The sequence below is a fragment of the Rhinatrema bivittatum genome, chromosome 5 (assembly GCF_901001135.1).
Source record: "Rhinatrema bivittatum chromosome 5, aRhiBiv1.1, whole genome shotgun sequence".
NCBI classification, from domain to species: domain Eukaryota; kingdom Metazoa; phylum Chordata; class Amphibia; order Gymnophiona; family Rhinatrematidae; genus Rhinatrema; species Rhinatrema bivittatum.
Window position 1 is genome coordinate 229,757,966 of NC_042619.1, and position 27,187 is coordinate 229,785,152.

Sequence of the window (27,187 nt, forward strand, 5' to 3'; positions counted from 1 at the left end):
AGTGTTTAACATAGTAGTTTGAAAAAATATTGACACATTTATTACTATATTAGTGTGATTACTCCGGCTAGGAAGCAGACACCATCATGAACTCTTCTTCCACATCTGATCTATATTTCACATCTAGAATGTCTTGTGGGAGCTTACCACAGGAAGTATTTTCAAGGACCTTACATCAGAGCTGTAGGCGTTGCCATAGCAGGCAAAAGAGCTCTAAAATGTTCATTAAAATTAGGGATTTTCTTTGCTCGGATGCAGAGAAGATGGCTAGTTTTTGTATCCAGACCTATCCACACCTATTACAAGGGAAGCAATTTTATCCCAGGACAAGCAGGATGCTAGTCCTCACATATGGGTGACGTCACTGACGGAGCCCTGAAGCGGGAAGCTTTCTGTCAAAGTTTCTAGAAACTTTTGACTGGCCCTGTGAGGGCACTGAGCATGCCCAGCATGCTATGATATTCTCTGCCACAGGTGTCTCTCTTCAGTCTTCGTCTTTCCGCGTTGCAGTTAGCATCGCGGGATAGGAGCCATTGAGAATTGTTTCTCAATACTTGTGACTGAAAAAGTCATATTAATCGATATTCTCTCTCACATTTCTCTCAGAGGTTTCTTCTTCACCGGCTGGTGAGTACCTCCGTCTCAAAATTATTCTCCTCAGGAGAAAATTTTTTCTCACATTTTCCGGTATTTGCCTCGACTGCCATCGATCGCAATATGGCTACCGGTTTTAAAAAATGTCTGGTATGTGCCCGTAAAATGTTGCTTACTGATCCACATCTCGAGTGCGTTATCTGTCTCGGGGAAAATCACGACGTCCGCAATGTGCCGAAATGACACCGAAAACTAGAAAATCTAGACTAGAAAAAATGGAACACTTATTCCATCTTCAGTTAATGCCATCACCTTCCACTTCATCAAAGTCGTCTCCGGCCGGAGCGAAACAGCGCTTGTTACTTAAAAAATCCACCGCGGGACCGTCGGGGGATCACTCCTCGTCTTCGTCTGCATCGACGAAATCCGTTGATACGCAGAAAACAAAACATAGACATCGACATCGAAGGTCATCGACGTCTGAATCTGCGCCTCAGGATCCATCGACGGCAAAGCGGCCACGTTCGGAGGAAACCTCGGTGTCTGGGTCTCCTCCGCCGATCTCAACACCTGATCCCCTGCAGGGCCCTGCAGCGGATCCAAAGCCTCAGCCTTCGCCACCGCTTACAGCTGCTCTGGTACCATCAGTTGTAACGCCGGAATTGTCTGATATCATCAGACAAGCGATATCGCAGGCTTTGAGGGAACAGTTAATTCCGACGGGCTCGTTGATGCAGATGCTCACAGCATCCGGCAACCTTGCCGATGCCGGTGGGATCACCGAAGCCGGTGTTCGCAGTGACGCCAAGGACGCTGGAAGAATCGACGTCGACACCAATGATATTAACCACGTCGACGTCGACATATGCGCAGTTACCATCGACTGCTTCTGTATCATAAGAACATAAGAAAATGCCATACTGGGTCAGACCAAGGGTCCATCAAGCCCAGCATCCTGTTTCCAACAGTGGCCAATCCAGGCCATAAGAACCTGGCAAGTACCCAAAAACTAAGTCTATTCCATGTAACCATTGCTAATGGCAGTGGCTATTCTCTAAGTGAACTTAATAGCAGGTAATGGACTTCTCCTCCAAGAACTTATCCAATCCTTTTTTAAACACAGCTATACTAACTGCACGAACCACATTCTCTGGCAACAAATTCCAGAGTTTAATTGTGCGTTGAGTAAAAAAGAACTTTCTCCGATTAGTTTTAAATGTGCCCCATGCTAACTTCATGGAGTGTCCCCTAGTCTTTCTACTATCTGAAAGAGTAAATAACCGATTCACATCTACCCATTCTAGACCTCTCATGATTTTAAACACCTCTATCATATCCCCCCTCAGTCGTCTGTTCTCCAAGCTGAAAAGTCCTAACCTCTTTAGTCTTTCCTCATAGGGGAGTTGTTCCATTCCCCTTATTTTGGTAGCCCTTCTCTGTACCTTCTCCATCGCAATTATATCTTTTTTGAGATGCGGCGACCAGAATTGTACACAGTATTCAAGGTGCGGTCTCACCATGGAGCGATACAGAGGCATTATGACATTTTCTGTTTTATTCATCATTCCTTTTCTAATAATTCCCAACATTCTGTTTGCTTTTTTGACTGCCGCAGCACACTGAACCGACGATTTCAATGTGTTATCCACTATGACACCTAGATCTCTTTCTTGGGTTGTAGCACCTAATATGGAACCCAACATCGTGTAATTATAGCATGGGTTATATGCCCATGTTGCCGCCTCCATCAGGAACAAGGCCAATCTCGACGTCGACGTTGAGGCAACCATCAAGGCCATCGAGGCCAACACTGATAGATGATGAGGAGGTCAGGATTTACCATCCTTCCAACGGTTACTTCAAAGGTACCAGGATGTCATAGACACCTTGCCCAGGAAGCCTGCAGAACATGGGATTCCACCTACTCCCATTGATGACCCACTTCCAGGTCCATCAGGGCTACATCTACCTCATAAATCCACATCAAAACAATTTGATGGACAGGAAGAAGAAGAAGATTCTTGGGATAGCCAAGACACAGACTCCTCCTCTGAGGACTTCATGTCTGATCCCTCGCCTCCAGAACCAAGAAAGAAGTCCCCGCCTGAAGACCTCTCTTTCTCAAACTTCATCCAGGATATGGCAGACACCGTTCCTTTTAAATTGGAAGCTGAACAGGACTCAAGGCAACACACTTTAGAGGTCCTGCAGTTTGTGGATCCACCCAAACAAGTTTTGGCCATCCCAATACACGAAGTGCTCTTAGACCTGCAGCATCGTATCTGGGAGCATCCATCCACAGTATCAGCTGTCAACAAGAGAGTGGATTCATCTTACTTAGTACAATCAGCTCCAGGATACCAAAAGGCACAACTACCACATCAATCTGTGGTAGTCGAATCTGCCCAGAAAAAATCAAAAAGAATCAGGTCTCATTCCTCCACCCCACCTGGCAAGGATCATCGCTTCCTTGATTCTTTGGGAAGAAAGGTCTACCAATCTTCAATGTTAAACTCCAGAATCTCTGCATACCAGCTGTATATGACACAGTATCAGAGAAATTTATGGAAGCAGATGAAGGAATTCACAAAATCTTTGCCTGAACAACTTCAAGAACCTGCACAAGCCATTATTCATATAGGCCTGGAAGCAGGGAAACATGAAGTAAGAGCGGCCTACGACAGTTTCGATACAGCCTCCAGGACTTCAGCTGTGGGCATTGCTGCACGCAGATATGCATGGCTCAAGGCCTCTGACCTCAGGCCTGAGGTTCAGGAAAAACTCGTAGATCTTCCATGTATGGGAGACAACCTATTTGGGGAGAAAGTTCAAGAGGCAGTCCAGCAATTAAAGGATCACACAGAGACCTTACGTCAACTGTCCCAGATGCCTCAAGATCCTGCTACACAGCCTCCTAGATGACTTCCCCGCAGGGAAACAAGGAGGCCTTACTACAGACCACGTAGATACTACTCCCAAACATCTCGGGGTAGGTCTACTAGACCTCAACAACAACGTACCCAAGCAAGACAGCCCAGGGCACCTCGTACTCAACCACCACCTCAGACAGGCCCTGCTTCTGGATTTTGAGATACCGCCCAGAGAACAAACCACTCCTTTAAACCCTCACACACAACTTCCAATGGGCGGAAGAGTGTCTCATTTTTACACTCACTGGAAAGCCATAACAGACCAATGGGTGCTCTCTATAATTCAACAAGGATACAAACTAAATTTCCTTTCAATTCCACCGGAATTTCCACCGAGAGCCTTCCAACAACAACATTATCAACTAATTTCTCTATAAGCGGAATTATCTGCTCTTCTGAAAATCAGGGCCATACAGTTAGTACCCCAATCTCAGAAGGGCAGAGGATTCTACTCCCGTTACTTCCTCATTCCAAAGAAAACAGGAGGCCTACGCCCCATCCTAGACCTAAGAAATCTCAACAAATTTCTAAAGAAGGAAAAATTCAGGATGGTTTCATTAGGCACCATGCATCCTCTTCTTCAAAAAGGAGATTGGCTTTGTTCTCTGGATCTTCAGGATGCTTATACTCACATCCCAATCTACCCTCCTCATCGCAAGTATCTGCGCTTCATAGTAGGTCATCAACACTTCCAGTACAGAGTCCTTCCTTTCGGACTCGCCTCGGCACCCAGAGTATTCACAAAATGTCTCGCAGTTATAGCAGCACATCTACGTAAACAGGGTGCTCATGTGTTCCCATACCTAGACGACTGGCTCATCAGAAGTCAAACTCTACAAGGAACTCTAGATTCTCTAAATCAAACAATAACAACATTGCATACAGTGGGATTCCTGATCAATTATCAAAAATCTCACCTCACACCAGTGGAACTTCTTCCATTCATAGGAGCAGAATTGAATACCAACCTAGCAAGAGCTTTTCTACCAGAAGATCGGGCAGAAACAATCTCACTGCTAGCAACGTGGCTCAAATCACAACCACGAGCAACAGCTCACCAGTTTCTAACTCTACTGGGCCACATGGCCTCTACAGTTCATGTCACACCCATGGCACGTCGAGCCATGAGAATATCACAATGGACTTTAAGATCACAATGGATCCAAGCTATTCAACCATTACATGCTCAAATTCAAGTAACCCACCAACTACGTACTTATCTACTATGGTGGGTGAACAAGGACAATTTGCGCAAGGGCCTACCCTTTCAACAACCAGTCCCACAAATAACATTAACTACAGATGCATCCACCTTGGGTTGGGGAGCTCACATAGACAATCTCCAAACACAAGCAACCTGGACAAAGCTCGAAGCAACTTTTCAAATCAATTTCCTGGAACTTCGAGCTATACGTTATGCTCTACATGCCTTCAAGGACTGCCTAACAAACAAGACTGTTCTGATCCAAACGGACAACACAGTAGCCATGTGGTACATAAACAAACAAGGAGGGACAGGCTCGTACCTCCTTTGTCAAGAGGCAGCTCAGATATGGGGTTGGGCCTTGAACAACTCCATGTTTCTCAAGGCAACTTATCTGGCAGGCATTCACAATGTAGTGGCGGACAGACTCAGTCGTCAATTCCAACCACACGAATGGTCCCTGGATCCCTCAGTAGTGACCAGGATATTTCAACGTTGGGGACAGCCAACAGTAGACCTCTTTGCATCACATCTGAATCACAAAGTGGACAACTACTGTTTCCTATACAACTCGAACAACAGGCCAGCCAAGGACGCCTTTGCTCGCCCTTGGAACTCAGGCCTACTCTACGCGTATCCTCCAATACCGCTCATAACCAAAACTCTAGTGAAGCTACAACAGGACAAGGGAACCATGATACTCATAGCCCCATATTGGCCTAGACAAGTATGGTTTCCCGCACTTCTAGACCTCTCAGTCAGGGATCCCATTCGACTGGGAGTAGCTCCCACTCTCATAACTCAGGATCAGGGTCGGTTGCGTCATCCCAACCTCCAATCCCTATCACTGACAGCTTGGATGTTGAAAGCTTGATCTTACAACCACTCAATCTTTCATCCAATATATCTCAGGTACTTATAGCTTCACGTAAACCTTCCACACGGAAGAACTATGCTTCCAAATGGAAAAGATTCACTTTGTGGTGCAAGCAAAACACCAATCCTTTCACTTGCCCTACAAAGTCTTTACTAGACTACTTGTACCACCTTTCAGAATCTGGTCTCCAGACTTCATCTGTCAGAGTACATTTAAGTGCAATTTCAGCTTACCATAATCAGGTAGCAGATGCACCTATCTCTACACAACCTCTTGTCAGCAGATTTATGAGAGGTTTAATTCACCTCAAACCACGAATTAGACACCCAGTTACACAATGGGATCTAAATTTGGTTTTATCCAGACTTATGCGTTCTCCTTTTGAACCCATAGATTCCAGTGACCTACAATTTCTTACATGGAAAACTATCTTCCTCATAGCCATTACATCAGCTAGAAGAGTTAGTGAATTGCAAGCACTTGTCACATATTTATTTATTTATTTAACTTTTTTTTTTTTTTTTTTTTTTATACCGGGATTCATACAAGTTATTGCATATCGTCTCGGTTTACATTGAAACTGAAAACAAGCATGAGAGCATGCTAATTACATAGAACATAAAATGCTAATGACATAGAACAGAGTAAAATGCTGTAAAACATAGAACATAAAATGCTGATATCATAGAACATAAAATAAAATGCTGATAACATAAAATGCTAAATGCTAATTACATGTAATGCTGGATGCATGGAACTGTGATAACAAGCATGAGAGGAGGTTAATGCTAATGCTAAATGCATAATACAGGGTATGAAGTTTGGGTCTGAATAAGATTGGGTTAGAATAAGTGGGGAGCAAAAACTCGGAACATACTAGCGAGGGAAGAAAGCAAATTTCCTTACACTAAGTTCTTACATGACAGAGTGGTTCTCCGTACTCATCCTAAATTCCTCCCTAAGATAGTCACGGAATTCCACTTAAACCAATCTATAGTTTTACCCACATTCTTTCCAAGGCCACATTCTCACCAAGGAGAAAGGGCCTTACATACCTTGGATTGCAAGCGTACTCTATCTTTCTACTTAAATCGTACTGCAGTCCACAGAAAATCCAATCAACTCTTTGTTTCCTATGTCCCAAACAAACTAGGTAAAGCAGTGGGTAAACACACTCTATCCAATTGGCTGGCAGATTGTATAAACTTTTGCTATGAACAAGCAGGCCTTCCTCTCCAGGGGCGAGTAAAAGCACTCAGTAAGAGCAATGTCAACCTCAGTAGCACACTGTCGCTCAGTGCCAATCATTGACATATGTTAAGCAGCAACATGGAGTTCTCTTCACACCGTTGCAGCTCACTACTGTTTGGACAAAGAAGGAAGACAAGATTCAGCCTATGGACAATCTGTCTTAAAGAACTTGTTTCCAGCTTAATCCCAACTCCTTCTACATCCAACATACTATAATCTTCGGCTGACTCATTTCAACAACAATACTTCACTGTTGCCTCAATATAAAATGATTCAGCCTCTAGCTTGCTAATCACCCATATGTGAGGACTAGCATCCTGCTTGTCCTGGGATAAAGCAAAATTGCTTACCTTGTAATAGGTGTTATCCCAGGACAGCAGGATGTAGTCCTCACAGAACCCACCCGCCACCCCACGGAGTTGGGCCTCATATCTTTATTATTTTATTTTTGCTAACGCATTTGCTACATACGAGACTGAAGAGAGACACCTGTGGCAGAGAATATCATAGCATGCTGGGCATGCTCAATGCCCTCACAGGGCCAGTCAAAAGTTTCTAGAAACTTTGACAGAAAGCTTCCCGCTTCAGGGCTCCGTCAGTGACGTCACCCATATGTGAGGACTACATCCTGCTGTCCTGGGATAACACCTATTACAAGGTAAGCAATTTTGCTTTGCTTACTTTCTTCCATGGGTGGTGATACTGTTGTCTGCCCCTTTTTATTTGAAAACCAGCTTTGCTAGCTAGTCCTTTATGTATGCCTCCATTGATGCTGATTGTTATCAAAGTGAAATTTCATGAAATATTGATCTGACACTTTACATCAGAATATGTATTGCAGCCTGTTTTCTAGCCACAGCAGCTTAAAACTGTGCATGGACATGCACACTGGTTTTTAAATGTATGCTTACCTACACTTAGTTGAACCATATGAATGTCAGTTTTTCCAAATTTTTTTTTTGTTTAAGCAAAAATGTATATATATTTTTAATTCAATTGGCAATTAAAGTAGAGTTAAGGTCTTCCATTTTTATTATGACCTTTTGTTCATAAGATATTTAAAAGTTTTATAAAGCTCCTGCTACTGTGCCTTGCCAGTTTCTACAAATGAAAGAAAATCAGTGTGCTGGCTTTGTAGAATTCATCCAATCCAGATTCAAGGAGCACAGAGGCATACCAAGTATCAGACACACCAAGTAGCTTGATGTATATTTGAAGGTGTGTGTATGTATATATATATATATATATATATATTTATATTTGAACAAGATTAAAAACTTTTGTATTATGAATGATTTGCTTTATTCTCTGATATAATAATTTGTTTTGAGAGATTTGTTTCCTTCCTTTTATCAATACAACATTACCTAAATGATTTACTACATAAAGAACACTACAAAAAGGGGCCATTATAAGAGTATAGTTTTAAACCATATAGAAAGACCAAGTTGTAAAACCAAGAAAGGAAGTTTGAAAATGCAATAACTTTTTTAAGGATCTGACTACTGCTGCTTTTTAACGTGGTTAAAACCACAGAAACTTTCTGGTTAAGCATAATATTTTTTGTAAAATGTATTCTCATGCTCACTTGAGCACCCTATAAAATCCCCAAGAGAAGGAAGAAGAGCAGATCATGTGTCAACATTTTCTCTATCATTTGGCCAATTAACAGATATTTAACAGAAGGGTAAGTGAATATTATTTGACAGTATTACATGACTATATGCACATCCAACACCATAATGGAATCAAGTTTTCTTTTTCTAAATGATCTAATTCCAACACATGCATTGTAAGATAAGTTTACAGAAACATATTACAAGTTCAATATCAAAGGAAAGTGAAAAATCCAGTTCTTAAAAAGGAATGGAAGAAAACATCTTATAACATTTGTTTGTGGGCCTCAGAGTGCAGCCCCCAAGAAGAGCCTTTCATTTTTTTCTCAAATACTCAATTAACCTTCTCTTCTCACAAAAAACTCTGGGCAGCTTACAAGCCCAGCAATAATAGCATAACAAAATGGCATGGAGTAATAACATACAATAAATTTATTAAATTTAAAAAACAAACATTGTAAATACAAAAATATTGCCTCAGGTACACACTTACAAACATTAAATTCACCTCTTAGAGTTGGAGGGAAACATTCTAATAACGTTCACATGGCTCACTAAGGGATAAATCCCTTTGACTTCAATACTCTACCAAGTGCAGGCCTCTTTTTAAGCTCTGAATCTGCACTAATGTCAGGGGAGTGGAGCCAAGCACAGTCAGGAAAGCAGGAGTGGGAGACAATTACTACATCTTTATTAACAGGGGCCCTAGTGTAATAGTGCTGTAGGCTGTCACACCTATCAGTGTGTGGTTCTGTGCACATTTTTATGTATAGAACTGTGTTCCCGATATAGTTAGTAGTTTTTCATGAAAAACGTGTGCACATCTTAATGTTACTTTATGCAAATTCCATGTTAAGGCAATAGCTATTATTTCATACTCCAAAGAACAGATGAATCCAAGTAACGGAGGTAAACAATTATACCAAACACTGAACCACCAGTGTTATAAGAGTGAGGATAGGAGACTTCATGAAGACAAAGCAGAGCAGACACATGTAAGCATTAAGACTTTGCTCAATGGTCACTCCAAACATTCTCTTGCTATGGTGAATTTTTAATCATCTGTCTCACAAGCTTTTAAATCATTTAAAAAAAATATTTTATGAATCAGTAGTCCCAAGTACAAGTAAAAAAAAAATGAGCACCCAAAGCCCAGTATGGTGAATATGATAGTGGGGAAGCTTATTTTAAATGAGACTTGCTTGGAAAACCACAACCATTGTTCACATCGTGATTTAAGATTTATCCCAGGACAAGCAGGATGCTAGTCCTCACATATGGGTGAAATTAGTAATGGAGCCCTATGTACGGAAAACTTCTGTAAAAGTTTCTATGAAACTTTTGACTGGCACCAGAGTGCCTACTGAGCATGCCCAGCATGCCATGATATTCCCTGCCACAGGGGTCTCCCTTTAGTCTTCTTTTTTCCGCGAAGCAGTTAGCCTCACGGATCTTAGGAGTCCTGTGGGATTCTCCACAATATTTTCCTTACGGGAAACTTAGAAAAACTTAGCCGCATAGGGTCTCCCTTCAGTAGTCATCGGGGTAAGTTTTTCGTTTGATTCACGGTTCCGTTCCGTTCCGTTTTTCATAAAAAATTTTTGTACCTGAGTCAAGGCTGTCGACGGCTGTCCGGCCACAAAATGGCTACAGGATTCAAAAAATGTCCAAAATGCGCAAGAAATATGTCGATCACAGACCCTCATCAGGACTGTGTCCTCTGCCTTGGAGAAGGCCATGACGTGAGAAATTGTCCCCTTTGCGCTACGATGACCTCGAAAGGTCGACGTCTTAGGCTCGACAAGATGGAACAATTGTTTAAAATACAGCTAGTTACTGTTCCATCTACTTCCACACAATCTTCTCCGGCTGGGTCGATTAGGAAGGTCGTCCTAAAAAAACGTCAGTCTAAGGAATCAGGAGACGCTCCATTCTCCTCCCCCTCTCCATCGTCTAGAGCGTCCACATCGAGCAGCGAAAAAGGGCGCGAAAAAGATAAACATCGCCATCGGCATCGCAGGCTGCACACAGCAACCACCGCCCCGATACCCGGCGAGCCATCGGCGGAGGACGGGACACCGATTAAGAAAGCCCGGCTCCAAAGTAAGGCTTCTGAGCCACCAACAGGCCAACCCTCGCCGATTCCGGCGGAAGGAATCGTACCTCCTCAGGGCCCTGAGGTTGTACTACTATCGCCGCCACCGCCTCCCCCCATGGGTGCTCTGTTCACATCATCCATGCGGGCGGAACTTGACAGTTACATACGTCAAGCGGTTAAGGATGCCTTTATCGAGGCGATGCCACGGCCTTCCACTCCGGTTCTGCCATCGACACCGGTCATAGGAGGATCTCCGGTCCCATCACCGATACCTTCAATACCGATGCCGAGGAAATCACCGCTCTCCTCGATGGCGCCGATTCCATCACCGGTTCTACCTAGGCCGCAACCACCGGTTCCAGCACTGCCGATTCCCCGGTTACCATCGATTCCACCACGGCCATCGACCCCGATGGCACCGTCGATGCCTTCTCAAGAATCCATTTTTCAACCATTAATGGACAAGCTGGACTCACTGATCCATTGCTTCTCATCTTTACCACAACCTATAGATGTAAATGAGAATCAAGAGCCATTACCAGGTCCCTCGGGTGTCATGCCACCCCTTAGACCTCAGACTCCACTATCCGAAATTCCAGCTAAGCCTACTAGGCCGTTGGAGCACCCTCTGGATGATAGTGACCAAGAATTCTCCTCTGATGAAGATCTCCTTTCTGAGCCTTCTCCGCCAGAAGATAGAAGAAAGTCACCGCCAGAGGATCTGTCTTTCTCCAACTTTATTAAAGAAATGTCTCAAACAATTCCTTTCTCCCTCATTTCTGAAGTAGACAGCAGGCAAAAAACCTTGGAGGTGCTTCAGTTCGTGGATCCTCCCAAGGAAATTCTTGCTATTCCTGTTCACGAAGTATTACAAGAACTTATGTACAGGATATGGGAACACCCTGGGTCGGTGACAGCTGTTAATAAGCGGGCGGATGCCACTTATCTAGTGCAACCCATCCCGGGGTTCCAAAAAACTCAACTACCACACCAATCAGTGGTGGTTGAGTCGGCTCAAAAGAAAGCCAAAAGATTAAAGCAACACGCCTCCATACCTCCTGGAAAGGATAACAGGTTCTTGGACAATCTTGGCCGGAAGATCTTCCAAGCTGCTATGCTGGTATCTAGGATAAATTCATACCAGCTTTTTATGAATCAATACCAGCGTGACCTATGGAAACAAGTTGAATCCCTGTCTCATCAGTTACCTGACCATCTTCAGGAAGGATTTCAAAACCTCGTACATAAAGGCCTAGAGGCAGGAAAACACGAGGTTCGGGCCACGTATGATTCATTTGAGACAGCATCCAGATTGTCTGCATCCGGAATAACAGCTAGAAGATGGGCCTGGCTTAAATCTTCAGAGCTGAGACCAGAGGTACAGGAGCGCTTGGCGGACCTGCCTTGTTTAGGGGAAAACCTCTTTGGCGATAAAGTCAAGGAGGCGGTGGCCACCATCAAAGACCACACAGAAACCCTCAAACAGCTTTCTCAGCTGCCACAAGAGGTACATCAACCTTCAAGGAGGCCTCCAAGAAGGGAACAAAGAAAGCCATATTACCGCCCTAGGCGGTATTATCCACCAGTAGCCAGGCCCAGACAACAAAGACCTGCTCAACGGTCTCAGCCTCGCCAAAGAACTGTTAGGCCTCAGCAGCCTCCGCCTGCGGCGTCCACTTCCGGATTTTGAAGTACAACCAGAGGGCATGAGTCATTCCCAAAATCCTTATCCACAAGTACCTGTCGGAGGCCGAGTTGCTCACCATCTTCAAACTTGGACCTCCATCACTACAGACCAATGGGTACTCTCAATCATATCTCAAGGGTACCACTTGGACTTCCTCACTGTGCCAAGAGACAATCCCCCTATTCCGTCTTGGACAGTGTCTCATCATTACACAATCCTGCAAGCAGAATTATCTACCCTCCTGACTGCCAGGGCCATCGAAAGAGTTCCCAGGCCTCAGTGGGGCAGAGGATTCTACTCCCGATATTTCCTCATTCCAAAGAAAACCGGGGGTCTACGTCCTATCCTGGACCTCAGAAATCTCAACAAATTTTTAAAGAAGGAAAAATTCAGGATGGTGTCCTTAGGCACCATGCTACCTCTTCTTCAAAAAGGAGATTGGCTCTGCTCTCTGGATCTTCAAGACGCTTACGCTCACATTCCACCTCATCCGACAGTACCTGCGATTTCTGGTACAAGGTCAACACTTCCAATACAGGGTGCTACCATTCGGCCTTGCATCAGCACCTCGAGTATTCACAAAATGTCTAGCAGTAGCGGTGGCACATCTTCACAAGCAAAAAGTGCATGTGTTCCCTTACTTAGACGATTGGCTCATCAAGAGTCATACACAGAGCGGAGCTGTCACTTCTCTCCATCTCACAATAAGATTGCTTCACTCCTTGGGATTTCTCATCAATTACGACAAATCCCATCTCACACCATCTCACCAGTTGCAGTTCATAGGTGCAGATCTCAACACCATCACAGCAAAGGCCTTTCTTCCGAAAGACCGGGCTCAAACACTCGTTCTCCTGGCACACTCTATTTGCAATCAATATACAGTCACAGCTCATCAGTGCCTCATCCTACTCGGACACATGGCCTCAACAGTTCACGTCACTCCCATGGCCAGACTGACCATGCGACTAATGCAATGGACACTCAAATCTCAATGGATTCAAGCCACTCAGCCACTGTCCACTCACATTCAGATAACACCAGATCTGAAGTTTTCCCTTCTCTGGTGGACATCACCGATCAACTTGCTCAAAGGCCTACCTTTTCAGCAGCCAGTTCCACAAGTGACTTTAACTACAGATGCGTCCACCTTGGGATGGGGAGCGCACATTGCTCATCTGAAAACACAGGGCAAGTGGACAAAGCAAGAAGCCTCTTTTCAGATAAATTTCCTGGAGCTTCAAGCTATACGCTATGCTCTATATGCATTCAAGGACTGCCTTTCACACAAGACTGTTCTGATCCAAACGGACAACACAGTAGCCATGTGGTACATCAACAAGCAGGGGGGTACGGGCTCGTACCTCCTTTGTCAGGAAGCAGCCCAAATATGGGACTGGGCCCTAGCACACTCAATTCTACTATGGGCAACCTACCTAGCAGGCATCCACAACACAGTAGCGGATCGCCTCAGTCGTCACTTCCAACCACACGAGTGGTCTCTAGACCCGACACTGGCAGCCAAGATCTTCCAACGCTGGGGTCAACCATCAATAGATCTATTTGCATCCCATCTGAACTACAAAGTGAGCAATTACTGCTCTCTCCTCTCGCAGCAGAACAGCTTACCAAGAGACGCGTTTGCCCGCCATTGGAATTCAGGCCTGTTATACGCGTATCCACCAATACCGCTAATAACCAAAACACTAGTGAAGCTGCAACAGGACAAGGGGACCATGATACTCATAGCCCCATATTGGCCTCGACAAGTATGGTTCCCCACACTGCTAGATCTCTCAGTCAGGGACCCGATTCGCCTGGGAGTAGCTCCCAATCTCATAACTCAGGAACAGGGTCAGTTGCGCCATCCCAACCTTCAATCCCTGTCCCTGACAGCATGGATGTTGAAAACTTGATCTTACAGCCATTCAACCTCCCATCCTCTATATCTCAAGTACTTATAGCTTCACGTAAACCTTCCACTAGAAAGAATTATTCCTACAAATGGAAACGGTTTACATTGTGGTGCACTAACAAAGATTTAGATCCTTTCACTTGCCCCACTACCTCACTACTAGATTACCTTTACCATCTCTCAGACTCTGGTCTTAAGACGTCATCGGTAAGGGTACACTTAAGTGCAATCTCAGCTTACCATAACAAGCTGGAAGATGCACCTGTCTCCACACAGCCTCTCGTCAGTAAATTCATGAGAGGCCTAACTCACATTAAACCTCTAGTTCATTCCCCAAGCATACAATGGGATCTGAACGTAGTGCTCACTAGACTTATGCGTTCTCCCTTTGAACCCATAAATACTTGTGACCTTAAATTCCTCACTTGGAAAACGGTATTTCTCATAGCCATTACATCAGCTAGAAGGGTCAGTGAACTGCAGGCACTAGTAACTTACGAACCCTTCACGAAGTTCCTTCATGACAGAGTAGTCCTCCGTACACATCCAAAATTCCTTCCTAAGGTTGTCACGGAATTTCATTTAAACCAAACCATAGTTTTGCCTACATTCTTTCCTAGGCCTCACTCTCACCAGGGAGAGAGAGCCTTACACACTTTGGACTGTAAACGTGCGTTATCTTTCTATTTAAACCGCACTGCAGCCCAAAGAAAATCAAATCAGCTGTTTGTGTCCTATGATCCAAACAAACCAGGTAAAGCAGTGGGTAAGCATACTCTGTCAAACTGGCTAGCAGATTGCATACAATTTTGTTATGAAAAAGCAGGCCTTACTCTCCAAGGGCGAGTAAAAGCACATTCAGTCAGAGCAATGTCAACCTCAGTAGCACACCTTCGCTCTGTACCTATTCTGGACATTTGTAAAGCAGCAACATGGAGTTCTCTTCACACCTTTGCAGCTCACTACTGTCTAGACAAAGAGGGAAGACAAGATTCAGCATATGGACAATCCGTCTTAAAGAACTTGTTTCCAGTTTAATCCCAACTCCTTCTACATCCAACCTGCTGTGATTTCGGCTGATTCATTTCATCGTCAATACCTTACTGTTGCTTCAGCACAAAATGACTCAGCCTCTAGCTTGCTAATCACCCATATGTGAGGACTAGCATCCTGCTTGTCCTGGGATAAAGCAAAATTGCTTACCTTGTAATAGGTGTTATCCCAGGACAGCAGGATGTAGTCCTCACGAAACCCACCCGCCACCCCGCGGAGTTGGGTCCGATACGTTTTATTATTTTATTTTTGGCTAACGCTATTTGCTACAAACAAAGACTAAAGGGAGACCCCTGTGGCAGGGAATATCATGGCATGCTGGGCATGCTCAGTAGGCACTCTGGTGCCAGTCAAAAGTTTCATAGAAACTTTTACAGAAGTTTTCCGTACATAGGGCTCCATTACTAATTTCACCCATATGTGAGGACTACATCCTGCTGTCCTGGGATAACACCTATTACAAGGTAAGCAATTTTGCTAAATTTCCCCACTATCATATTTACCTTATTGGGCTTTGTGTGCTCAATTTTTCACTTGCTCTTGGACTATTGATTAAAAAAAAAATTATGAAAGTGAATTAAAAGCCTGTGAGATACATGATTAAAAATTCACCATAGCAAGAGCGTTTGAAATGACTATTAAACAAAGTCGCAATGCTTACATGTGTCTGCTATGCTATGTCTTTATGAAGGTCACCTTTCCTTACTTTAGTATATTAATAGTTAAGTTTTTTATATTAGCTGTTATTTCCCAATGTAAAGAGATTTGTAGGTTTAACTCATATTTTAACACTGGAAATGTTAAGTCCTGGTCAGAGGTGGCATAAAGTATCTGGGACTCTAGTGCTGGTCTGAGGCTGAACCTGGAGTTCGTGGTGCAGGGGTCCTGAACTCTGAATTTGTTTATAAAACATGATTTATGTGGGTTTTGTACACACAACTTATTTACCAATTGTATGCTGCTAACTCATGTTTTATGCACACATTAGGAGCATAACTAGTGCTTCTAACTCATATTTTGTGTATACAACTTTTAGGAGCATATTTTTATGCACACAGATCATGGTTGTGCCCTTAAAACATATTTTGTATGCACAAATCATATTTTATAAGCATAAACCATGGTTTGTACATTTTAAACATGATTTACATAGAAACAGAATATGACGGCAGAATAGGACCAAACGGTTCATCCAGTCTGCCCAGCAAGCCTATGGTAGCAACTGCTGTGCCATACAGGTCACAGGTCACGCCCATCCTTAGTTTCCCAAACCATCAAAGTCAAGGCCCTTGTTGGTTGCTGACTGAGTCCAATTCCCCGTTACCTCTTGCCGTTGAAGCAGAGAGCAATGTTGTAGTTGCATCAAAAGTATTGGGCTTATTGGTCAAGGGTAGTAACGATTGCATCAGCACTTGTTTTCTCATTGTAAAATTCAATGATTTATGTTCACTATTTGTTTTTTATGCACATTTTTAGGTTTGTGTTTTAAAACTCCTAATGTATTTGCATATTGTTAGCTTACTGTATTGGGCATTAAATTATTTTTTATCATATTAAGAAATTGTGCACAGAAATACAGGGCATGTTTTTTTTCTCCTTTATTAAATTACATAAGGCTCTGGGAGTCTCCAAAAAGAATGAAATTTAAAGCTTTGGGTTCCATACTAAACGCTAAAACTGAGTTCAAGAAGCAATATGCCTGGATGAACTAAAGAGTTCCCTATCATTTTTGTCCTAGTTGCTGCTTTCCTGAGCAAACAAGCTAATCACTTTAAAACTTGCTCATCATACCTGTTTAAATTGGACTGTTTTAATTGGAGAGTTTTTAAATATACACATTTTTTTTATACATCCCAGAATCAACTTCTTTTAACAAGATGAAAATTATAATAATACTTGGGGAATGTTTTGTCTAATTTGCTCCTTAGGCTGGATGCATCACACAGTGGATCAACTGGGAGACAAAACCACCAAGGAAAGTTATGCGATTCAATATCTCCAGAAATCTTTAGAGGCAGATCCCAACTCTGGTCAGTCCTGGTATTTCCTTGGAAGGTGAGAACACAAGTATTTTAGTGTGCATTAATGATTTCATTGATGAAACTATCACAAAGAATTTGTCTGAATAGTATTTTGCAACAAAATATTACTCCTATAATTTCTTAAGATGAAGTTATTTAAAATGTCATGGTCAGAAACAACATAAGAAAGGTCTTACTTTTTTTTTTTTTTTAAATCAAAACTAAGCAAAAATGGACTGGAGCTATGTCCAGTAGATACCAGCTCTAATGCCTCATCGAAAAAAGTGCAGGTAATATTTCACATGCCAACTGTTTTGCTGCTAATAACCAGTGGTGTAGGACAAAAATCCATAATTCTTTTTTTTTTTTTTTATTATTATTATCTTACCTGACAAGGGCTAGGTTTTCACATTCTCTCTGCCTGCCTAAGGGGTAATAGCCTCAATTAATCAAAATTCTGCACTGACATTCCATGAGAGTATTCTCCTTGTTTACTAAGAGTGTTACAACCTTTCTTGAAGCCAGTAATTTTATTTAGAGCCTGGGTAAAATGTCTATGGTGATATAATACAGACATAAGAATTATGTGGCTGGTCCATGTTGTATAAAGGAGACAAAACAAAGAATTGTGGATTTTCATCCTACACTATTGTCTTTTAGCAGTGAAACTGCATATTAAATATTTTTTTGAGTTTTAATGAGGCATATAATAGCTGTTCTCACAGGACAATCAGGATGGTAGTCCTCACAGATGGGTGACATCATCAGATGGAGCCCGGCACGGAATACTTTTGTCAAAGATTCTAGAAAATTTGACTAGCACACTGAGCATGCCCAGCATGCCACTAACTCCACAGCCACGTGGGATCCCCCTTCAGTCCTTTTTTTTCTGTGGTACTGTTGCCTCGCAATTTCTGGAGCTCTTTATTATTTTTCCCTTCACGGAAGAAATTAATCGTTTTTCATCGTTTTTTTCCTGCCTCGGGATTGCCCATCACGAATCAGTACCTCCAGCATTCGGTAGGTACATTTTTTGCGGCATTGCTGTCAGTTCCCGAGCATCTACCTACCGATCACTAATTGAGAAAAGACGGCTTTTAGTACGGCTTCTGGAGCGTTCAGAACCGGTGCGCAAGACAGACGGCTTGTTTGTTCTTCACGGGGGTAGAAAACAAGGCGAAGCAGATTCGCGAGCTACCATAGCTCACTGGATCAAGGAAGTGATCATGTAGAAGCAGGAAAGCCTTTACTCTTCAGGTTAAAGCTCATTCCATTAGGGTCCAGGCAGTATCTTGTGCGAAAGCTAAGCTACTGTCTCCCATCGACATCTGTTCACAAGCGATGTGGTCTTCCTTACACACCACCTCCAGGGTCTATCGCCTTGACGTTCAGGCCTGAGAGGATGCAGCCTTTGCGACGGCGGTGCTAACCTGACCGTGGGCAGCCTGCTGCCCCATTCTGGAGTAGCTTTTGTACATTGGTCCCATTGATCGTGAATCCATCTGGCTACATGCTAGGAAATGGAGAAATTACTTACCTGATAATTTTGTTTTCATTAGTGTAGACAGATGGACTCTGCATCCCGCTCACGGCTGCCCAGGAACAGTATCAAGGAATCACCCATGAGCTGAATCTCAATTCCATAAGGTTACGGGTAAACCGTCGCCCTATCCATAGATCAGGGCATCTGTAGTATTGCTGGGATTCAGCACTTATGTTTGTTTGAGTACAGTTGCTGTCTCCAATTTTTTAATCAAGTTATTAAGTTGTATCCAGATTCTAATCAAGTTTTTCAATAGTATGTCCACAATGGCTTTTGAAGAGAATACTGAATGGCTGAGGTTACTGCAGGGGTATACCTAGGGTGATATCAGCTTTGAAACCTGACTCCATCTGCTAGCAGGGGAGCACATAACCCATTGGTCCTGAGTCCATCTGTCTACACTAAGGAAAACGAAATTATCAGATAAGTAATTTTTCCATTTTCTAATGCCCCTCCCTACAAAAAACGTGAACTGTTAAACACCATAACAGAAAGTCTTATTAGATGGCCATGCTACAAAGTAGGATTTCAGCACATCAATTTCAGATTACACAATACCTATATAATGTAATTCAAAAGTTCAGAGATAGTTCCATCTCATTGTCACTTGTTCTGTTTGTTTAGGTCAATGTCTTTTCATTGGTAGCTCAAAGTGAGTTTGGCTAAGTTCTTGGAGGAGAAGTCCATTAACTGCTATTAATCAAGTTGACTTAGGGAATGGCCTCTGCTGTTACTGGCATCAGTAGCATGGGATCTGCTTGATGTTTGGGTTCTTGCCAGGTTCTTGTGGCCTGGTTTGGCCTCTGTTGGAAACCCTGTGGGCTTGATGGACCCTTGCTCTGACCCAGCATGGCAATTTCTTATGTTCTTACATTCAGGTGCAGTAGGCATTTTCCCTGTCCCCAGAGGGCTTACAATAATTCTAGTCTTAGAAGCAGAATGTTCCAAGCATCTAATAAATATATATATATATATGATAACTTTTGGCACTTCAGCAAGAGCATCTGCTATAGCCATCTGAAGTTATCATGGATCAAGGTCCCTGGCCTGAGGGAAGATGTCCACGAAAAGCTAGCAAATGCTCTGCTTGGGAGATTATTTCTTCAGAGACAAAGTAAGTGAAATAGTAAATAACATAAAAGAGCAATGCACAACTCTCCAAACTTCCGATCAAATGGTGTTGCAGAGAAGATACCACCCTTAAAAAGAGAATACTACTATGACTGAAGATGTTACATACCATTAACTTACCAGAGAGATTTCCAGTCTCAGTAACCACCAGCAGGGCAACATGCTAGAGATCACAAACCAAGGTAATCATTAGTCTGTGAGAAAGCAGACAAAAAGGGTCTTTGACTTCAGCTGGGGGTAGATTTTAGTTTTTATCATCAGTGGAAACACCTCATCACTGATCCATGGATGCTTGGTATCATCCAAAAGAGTTAAAAGTTAATTTTAAGAACCTTCCTCCTCTATCTCCCAAATCCCCTGCTCATAATCCCAAGGATCAGCTAACATTGAAAAAGCAAGCATTATTCTCTCCCATCTTCTCATGCAAAAGAGGTAGTTCCAACAGCATAGAGAAATTAATTTTTCATTGAATTATTTCTTGATTCCTAAAAGCATAGGTGGACATTGTCCTGTTCTAAATTTGAGGGAATTAAGTTTCTGAAGTACAAAAATTCAAGATGAATACCCTAACAACCATTCTTCTGTTTCTAGACCTAAATTATTGCTAGGATCTCAAGGATGCCTATAGTCATCTCATTCATGCAGACTACAGAAAATGTTTCATAGTAGAAATTGATCATTACCAGTACAAAGTCCTACCAGCAATGAGAATGTTTCAAATCCCATTCTCTCACCCCACAAGCAACCAAAGTACCTGCTGTCTGGTGCCCCAAATCCATTGCAGCAGGCCTTTCCACCAGAAACAATTCCTAGCCAGGGGCCCTACACAAAATCAGAAGTGCAGTACTGCAGAGCACAGGAACTGCTAAAGGAGAGAGGAGAAACTGAAGTTACTATCAGTAAGGATGAATGCTGTTGGAGAGTTGGGGGGGGGGGGGGGAGAGTGAGATTCTTGGCAGGGTTGGGTAGGGAGAGAGGAAGGTTATGCTAGGCAGGGGATAGATGAGGGGTAGAGATGGGGATTCTCCCAGGACAAGCAGGATGGTAGTCCTCACATGTGGGTGATGTCATCAGACTGAGCCCTGTCACGGAATACGTTTGTCAAAGTTTCTAGAACTTTTACTGGCACACTGAACATGCCCAGCATGCCATAATCCCTGTGGCCACAGGGATCTCCCTTGTGTGCCTCGCTGGTAGGAGCTCTGTGAGAATTTTCTCTCCACTTTTCCTCACGGAAAAACTTGAAGTTCCTGAACATACCCAGATCAGTCCAGAAAAGTGGGTTGTGTATCCCTACCAGCAGGTGGAGTCAGAGAACAATTAGAACTTTGGGCACTGCTACATAATGAGTGCCACCTGCAGTCACTCAGTATTTCTCTGACTCCAGTGGGTGGTACAGATGCACACCTGCAGTCTTTAGTTATATTTTTTATTTAGTTAGTTTGAATTTAATTTTTCTTTTACAATCACTTCCTGAGGTGTTAGGCGCCTTCGTGGGCCATTCCTCAGTAGAAGCCGGGCATCCGGGGAATTGGATATTCCGGTCAGGGTTTCGCCCGTCACAGTTCAGTGTCTGATGATCAGGGGCTCCTGGCTACTCACCACCGTCTCTGCTACAGCTGCTCCCTTGTCTCCTGCAACAGCTTTTCTCTGTGTCTTGGTAAAGTTTATTAAAAAAAAAAAAAAGAGAGCTGTTTTTACTGCGGCTGACTGACAGTCTTCAGTGCTGAGGTAAAGAGAGGTGCAGGAGGGACCGGGTCTTTTAAGGCCGGCCGGGGAAGTTGTCAGCAGTGTTCCCCTCAGCTTCCAGGGCTCTGGGTCGTTTTCTGAGGGCAAGGATGAATTTTTTTTTCTCCGTGTGCCTAGTTTACTCGCCACTTTCCTGCTTGGGGACCTTGCGATTTCACTATAGACAGGCTCCTTTCCAGCGGCATGGCTGCACGCGTTTTTTTCTCCTCAGCCGATAGTCTTAGCCCGCAGCACGAAAAGTTTGTTTTTCCAGCCCTGCCTGACTGAAATTTTCTCCACATCGCGGCACCAAGCGTTTCTTTTTTTTATTTGCGCTCTTTTCTATTTCACTTCAGACTATCGGTGCGGTGCTGCAGATGGGTCCGAAAGCAGAATCGCAGGCCTGCCGTGCATGTGGGTCACGCAGCCAGGCATTAGATGCAGCCTCCTTATGCGCAGCATGTTCCCCAGGGTTAGAGAGCTTCTTGCCTCCTTCCTCTGGGAGGGAACGTCTGTCTCGCCTTCGGCTTCGCAGGAAGAGGATTCTCTGCCTGTTCTAGCCCCGGTGAGGGAAGACCTCACAGGGGGGAACTGATGATATTACTGCCAGTGGGGGAGGGGGACCCGGAGGAGTTTTCCCCAGAATTTGTCCTCCTTATGCACCAGGCTTTGCTGGCAAGGAAACGCTTGGTGGTAAAGCGGCCCGGTCTCCTGGGGGCAGGTTTGGACCCGCCTGAGAAAAGAGGTCGGGGTACGGACCCTCATCAGTGCCTCCATGATCAGGCTCACCCCACAGGGGATTCTCCCCAGGGTAAGCGAGACTCGATCCTGGGGTCTGGGATGACGCCGGCTTCTGGGGTAGTAGGGGCGGCAGACCCGGATCCGCGGCCAGTTCCAGCTGATGTGGATACTGATGATCCGGATGAACCCGATGAACCATTGCCTTTGGATTCCTCGCTTTCATATGGAAACCCTGAGGACAGTGATGGTCGCAGTTCGAAAAGGGGAGTTTCTCGCTTCTCTGGACCTCACGGAGGCATATTTACACATTCCGATCCGGCTGAATCACCAGAGGTTTCTGCGGTTCAAGGTCTTGGGATGACACTTCCAATTTCGAGCCCTCCCATTTGGTCTCGCAACAGCTCCTCGCACGTTCATCAAGGTGATGGTGGTGGTGGTGGTGGCGGCCTTCTTTCATCAGGAGGGAATCTTGGTCTAACCGTACCTGGATGACTGATTGATTTGCGTGAAGTCTCGGGAGGACTGCGAGAGATCAGTGCACATGGTGATGTTCACATTGCGATCCCTAGGTTGGGTAATCAATGTGCAGAAGAGTCACTTGGAACCCACTCAGAAGTTGATTTATCTCAGAGCACAATTCGATACCTTGCTGGGCAAAGTGTTTCTAGCGGCGGACCGAATAGGGAAGTTGCAGGAACAAATACATTCCCTTCTTCGAAGGAGCAATCCCACAGTGTGGCATCTTCAGGTCCTGGGCTCCATGGCTTCAACCTTGGACTTGGTTCCTTGGGCGTTTGCTCACTTAAGACCTTTACAGCGTGCGCTTTTTCTCACTGGAGCCCGGTGTCAGAGCAATTCCATCTACCAAATCCTCTACTTCCGGAATCCAGAGCCAGTTGGTCATGGCGGCTGTCACTGGACAATCTGGAACGGGGGGGGGGGGGGGGGTGGATTTGGACACTGCGAATTGGCTGATAATCTACACCAATGCCAGCCTCTAAGGTTGGGGGGCGGTGTGTGCAGACAGGTCCGCCCAAGGGCTCTGATCAGTGATGGAAAGATCCTGGTCCATAAACCGGCTCGAGACCAGGGCTGTACGTCTGGCCCTGCGGGCGTTTCTTCCCTGCTTCCAGGGCAGAATGGTGCGAGTCTTCTCGGACAATGCGACAACGGTGGTGTACATCAACCGGCAAGGCGGGACTCGAAGTCCCGCCGTAGCACTGGAGGCATGCCTTCTGTTCACCTGGGCGGAGCGCCATCTCGAGTGCATTGCCGCATCCCATGTCACTGGAGTAGAGAATGTGCAAGCCGATTATCTCAGCCATCAGCAACTAGGCCCAGGGGAATGGGAACTATCTCTCGAGGTGTGGAATCTCATTTGCGCCAGATGGGGAACTCCCCAGCTGGATCTGATGGCAATGCAGGCGAAAGCAAAAACAGTTCGTTTTTTCAGCCGTCGCCGAGAACAGGGCTTGGTGGGCATAGACGCTCTCGTGTGCCCTTGGCCCACAGGGATTCTTCTGTATGCTTTCCCGCCCTGGCCCCTCATAGGCCGGCTTCTCCGTCGCATAGAGCGGCACCCGGGAAGGGTGATTCTAGTGGCGTCGGAGTGGCCACGTCGTCCGTGGTTCGCGCATCTGGTACAATTGGCTCTAGAGGGTCCACTTCAGCTGGCTTATCTAACGCATCTGCTCCGTCAGGGGCCCATATTTTCGGATCGGGAGAATTGCTTCTCTCTCGTGGCTTGGCTTTTGAGAGGCGACGTTTACGCTTGAGGAGTTATTCAGAACAAGTCATTTCCACCCTCCTACAGGTGAGATGTCCAGCCACCTCTATGGCCTATGTGAGAGTTTGGAAGCTTTTGGAGACGTGGTATCATCAGCGTTCCTGCGACCCTTTAGCGGTTCATGTTCCTCTGGTGCTTGACTTTCTGCAACAGGGCCTCGCTAAGGGCTTGGCGTTCAATTCCCTTCGTGTACAAGTTGCAGCTCTAGGTGCCTTGCGGGAAAACTTTGACGGCTGTTCGCTGGCAGAGCAATCGGATATTGCTCTGTTTCTTAATATGTGCATGTATTTTAATATATGAGTGATAGGTATAATATTGTATTAGTGATAGGTGCAATGTTAAAACCTGTGGATGAATGTGGTATGCGTGATGAGTGTGAGTAGATTTTAGATGTATGTGGATTTGAATTATAAGTGGTTAATAAAATATGCGTTGAAATATACACAGGTATATGTTTGTATATTTATTCATGTAAGAATAATACCTGTGGGTAGCCCATTTGTGATAGTATGTACTTGACTCTTAAGGGGGTCAAACATTTGCGTCCTCCCATCCATTCGGAGTGTCCGGATTGGAGTTTGAATTTAGTCCTGCGAGTTCTATGTGGCGTTCCTTTCGAGCCTCTTCGTGGAATTTCCCTGAAAGATCTGACTTTGAAAATGGTGTTTTTGGTGGCCATTTGCTTGGCCTGTCAAATGTCAGAGTTGCAGGTGCTGTCTTGTCGGGATCCTTTTCTTCGGATTTACAACGATCAGGTATCGTTAGGTACGGTTTCGTCCTTTGTCCCTAAGGTGGTTTCAGCCTTTCACGTCAATCAAACTGTGGAGCTTCCGGGGTTCCCTAACTGGTCCCGGGAGTCTTTTCAGAACAGAGACCTTCATCTTTTGGATGTGCAGCGCGCCTTATTGCGTTATCTGGATGTTACCAGTGACTTCAGATGTTCCGATCATTTGTTCGTTCTCTTTGGTGGCCCAAAGAAGGGAGACAAAGCGTCAAAGACGACCATATCTCGGTTGATTAAGGAAGCCATTTGCGCGGCATACATAGCCCGAGGGCGTCACGTGCCTTTGGGTCTCAGAGCTCATTCCACTAGGGCTCAGGCTACCTCCTGAGCAAGTGTGTCAGTTACTGTCGCCTCAAGAGATCTGTAGGGCGGCGGTGTGGTCGTCTTTTCACACATTTACGAAACATTACCGATTGGACATTAAGACTTCTGATGAACCGTCCTTTGGGGAGAGTGTGCTTTGTGCAGGATTTTTCGGGTTCCCACTCAGTGTAGGGTGGCTTGGGTACATCACACTTTTCTGGACTGATCTGGGTATGTTCAGGAAATTAAAATTGGTTCTTACCTGCTAATTTTTGTTCCTGTAATACCACAGATCAGTCCAGAGGCCCACCCCTTTCTTCAGATACCGAAAGACTGTCTTGGTCAGAACCTGCTTAAGTTTTTTTTTATTGTTGAAGTTCCTTTTTTTTTGGCAGCATGATTCATTGAGCAGTTTTTAGCAGTTGTTCAGTCTGGTTTTTGCCAGCGGCGAAGTGGTAGTCTGGAAATTTGGTTGGGTGCTACCCTTCGGTATTTAGTTCTGTTAGCATGGGCTTGGGTACAGGTCAATACTGAGTGACTGCAGGTGGCACTCTCATTATGTAGCAGTGCCCAAAGTTCTAATTGTTCTCTGACTCCACCTGCTGGTAGGGATACACAACCCACTTTTCTGGACTGATCTGTGGTATTACAGGAACGAAAATTAGCAGGTAAGAACCAATTTTCATTTTTCTTCATAAGTTCCCTCATAGGGTTCTCCCATCGCAACACCTTTTATCGACGCTCGATGAGTAATTTCCCACCGTCTCTGGTCTGTTCCTGCTACCAGGCCACCGATCGTTTTGCAGCCCCATTTTTCGCCATCGCGACGGGCTTCAGAAAATGTCCAGAGTGCCTGTGCACAATGTCCATTACTGAATTGCACGTTGTTTGTGTGCTGTGCCTCGGCCCATCACACGATGTATGTCTGTGCCCTAGCTGTGCTCAAATGACCCCGAAGGGCAGGCGTGCCCGGTTAGATAAAATGGAGTCTCTTTTCAAAATAAAACTAAATCCATCGACTTCCACCCAGTTATCACCGGCGGGAACATCTTCGTCCATCGACAAACCTCGCCGGGAGCAGCAAGGGGGGCGGTGACAGTCCGTCACAGACACCATCTAGGGTATTGTTAGCATCTTGGTGCCGGAGAAGGACCGAGCACCGAGGGAAACAGTCACCGGCACCGACGCGATTCTACACCCAGTATCTGCACAGACACTGCATCGGCCTCGATGGCAATCGTGCCGGTTGCAAAGAGGGCCCAGGGAGAGGAGCCTCCATCCTCCTCTGCACCCGAGACCCCGAGGCGATCCCCACAGACATCAGTGCCAGGTATTGAGCCCCCACAGATACCTGTGGAGGTGCCAGTAGTGCCTAGCCTGCCTCCCCCTGTAGCTGTTACCTATACCAGCTTCCAGGGAGGAGCTGGACATACTTGTTCGACAGGTGGTCCTCGATGCCTTCAAGAGTCTACATCCGCCATCGATTCCGGCCCCCATACCGACACCGCCACTGGAGCCATCAATGTTTACACCATTGCTCGACCACCTGGATACCCTCATCAGTGCCCTCCTGACACAGCCTTTGCCATCAGTGCTGAGCCGACCTACCGAACCTCCGAAGCCCCCGATACCCATTCCGGGGTCCTCGGAAGATGAGGACAAAAACTCTAGTCCGATTCCAGCTCCATTTCCATCGATGCTGGAACCGGTTTCTGGTCCGTCGGGGCTCTCGGGATCGAAGTGCCCACGGTTCCCATCGGTGCCGTCGCATCCTCCATCGAGACTTCCATCAATGCCTGCACGTCCTGGAGTGTCAGACATCTTGCCTCCCTCTGCTTTGGAAAGGCCCAGGCCTCCATCAGGGCTCCTCTCAAATAAGGCTCAGAATCCCAGAGCAGCCACTCAAGCACCTCGTGGGGATAATA

General features: G+C 45.0%; 1 protein-coding gene across 1 annotated transcript in view; it reads left to right on the forward strand.

The window, feature by feature from the left end:
- The window catches only part of LOC115092515 (lysine-specific demethylase 6A-like), a 716,945-nt gene that overhangs the window by 361,983 nt on the left and 327,775 nt on the right, over nucleotides 1-27,187 (forward strand). The window contains 1 exon segment of the mRNA XM_029603412.1: nucleotides 17,154-17,280. Coding sequence (XP_029459272.1) covers nucleotides 17,154-17,280 — 127 coding nt within the window.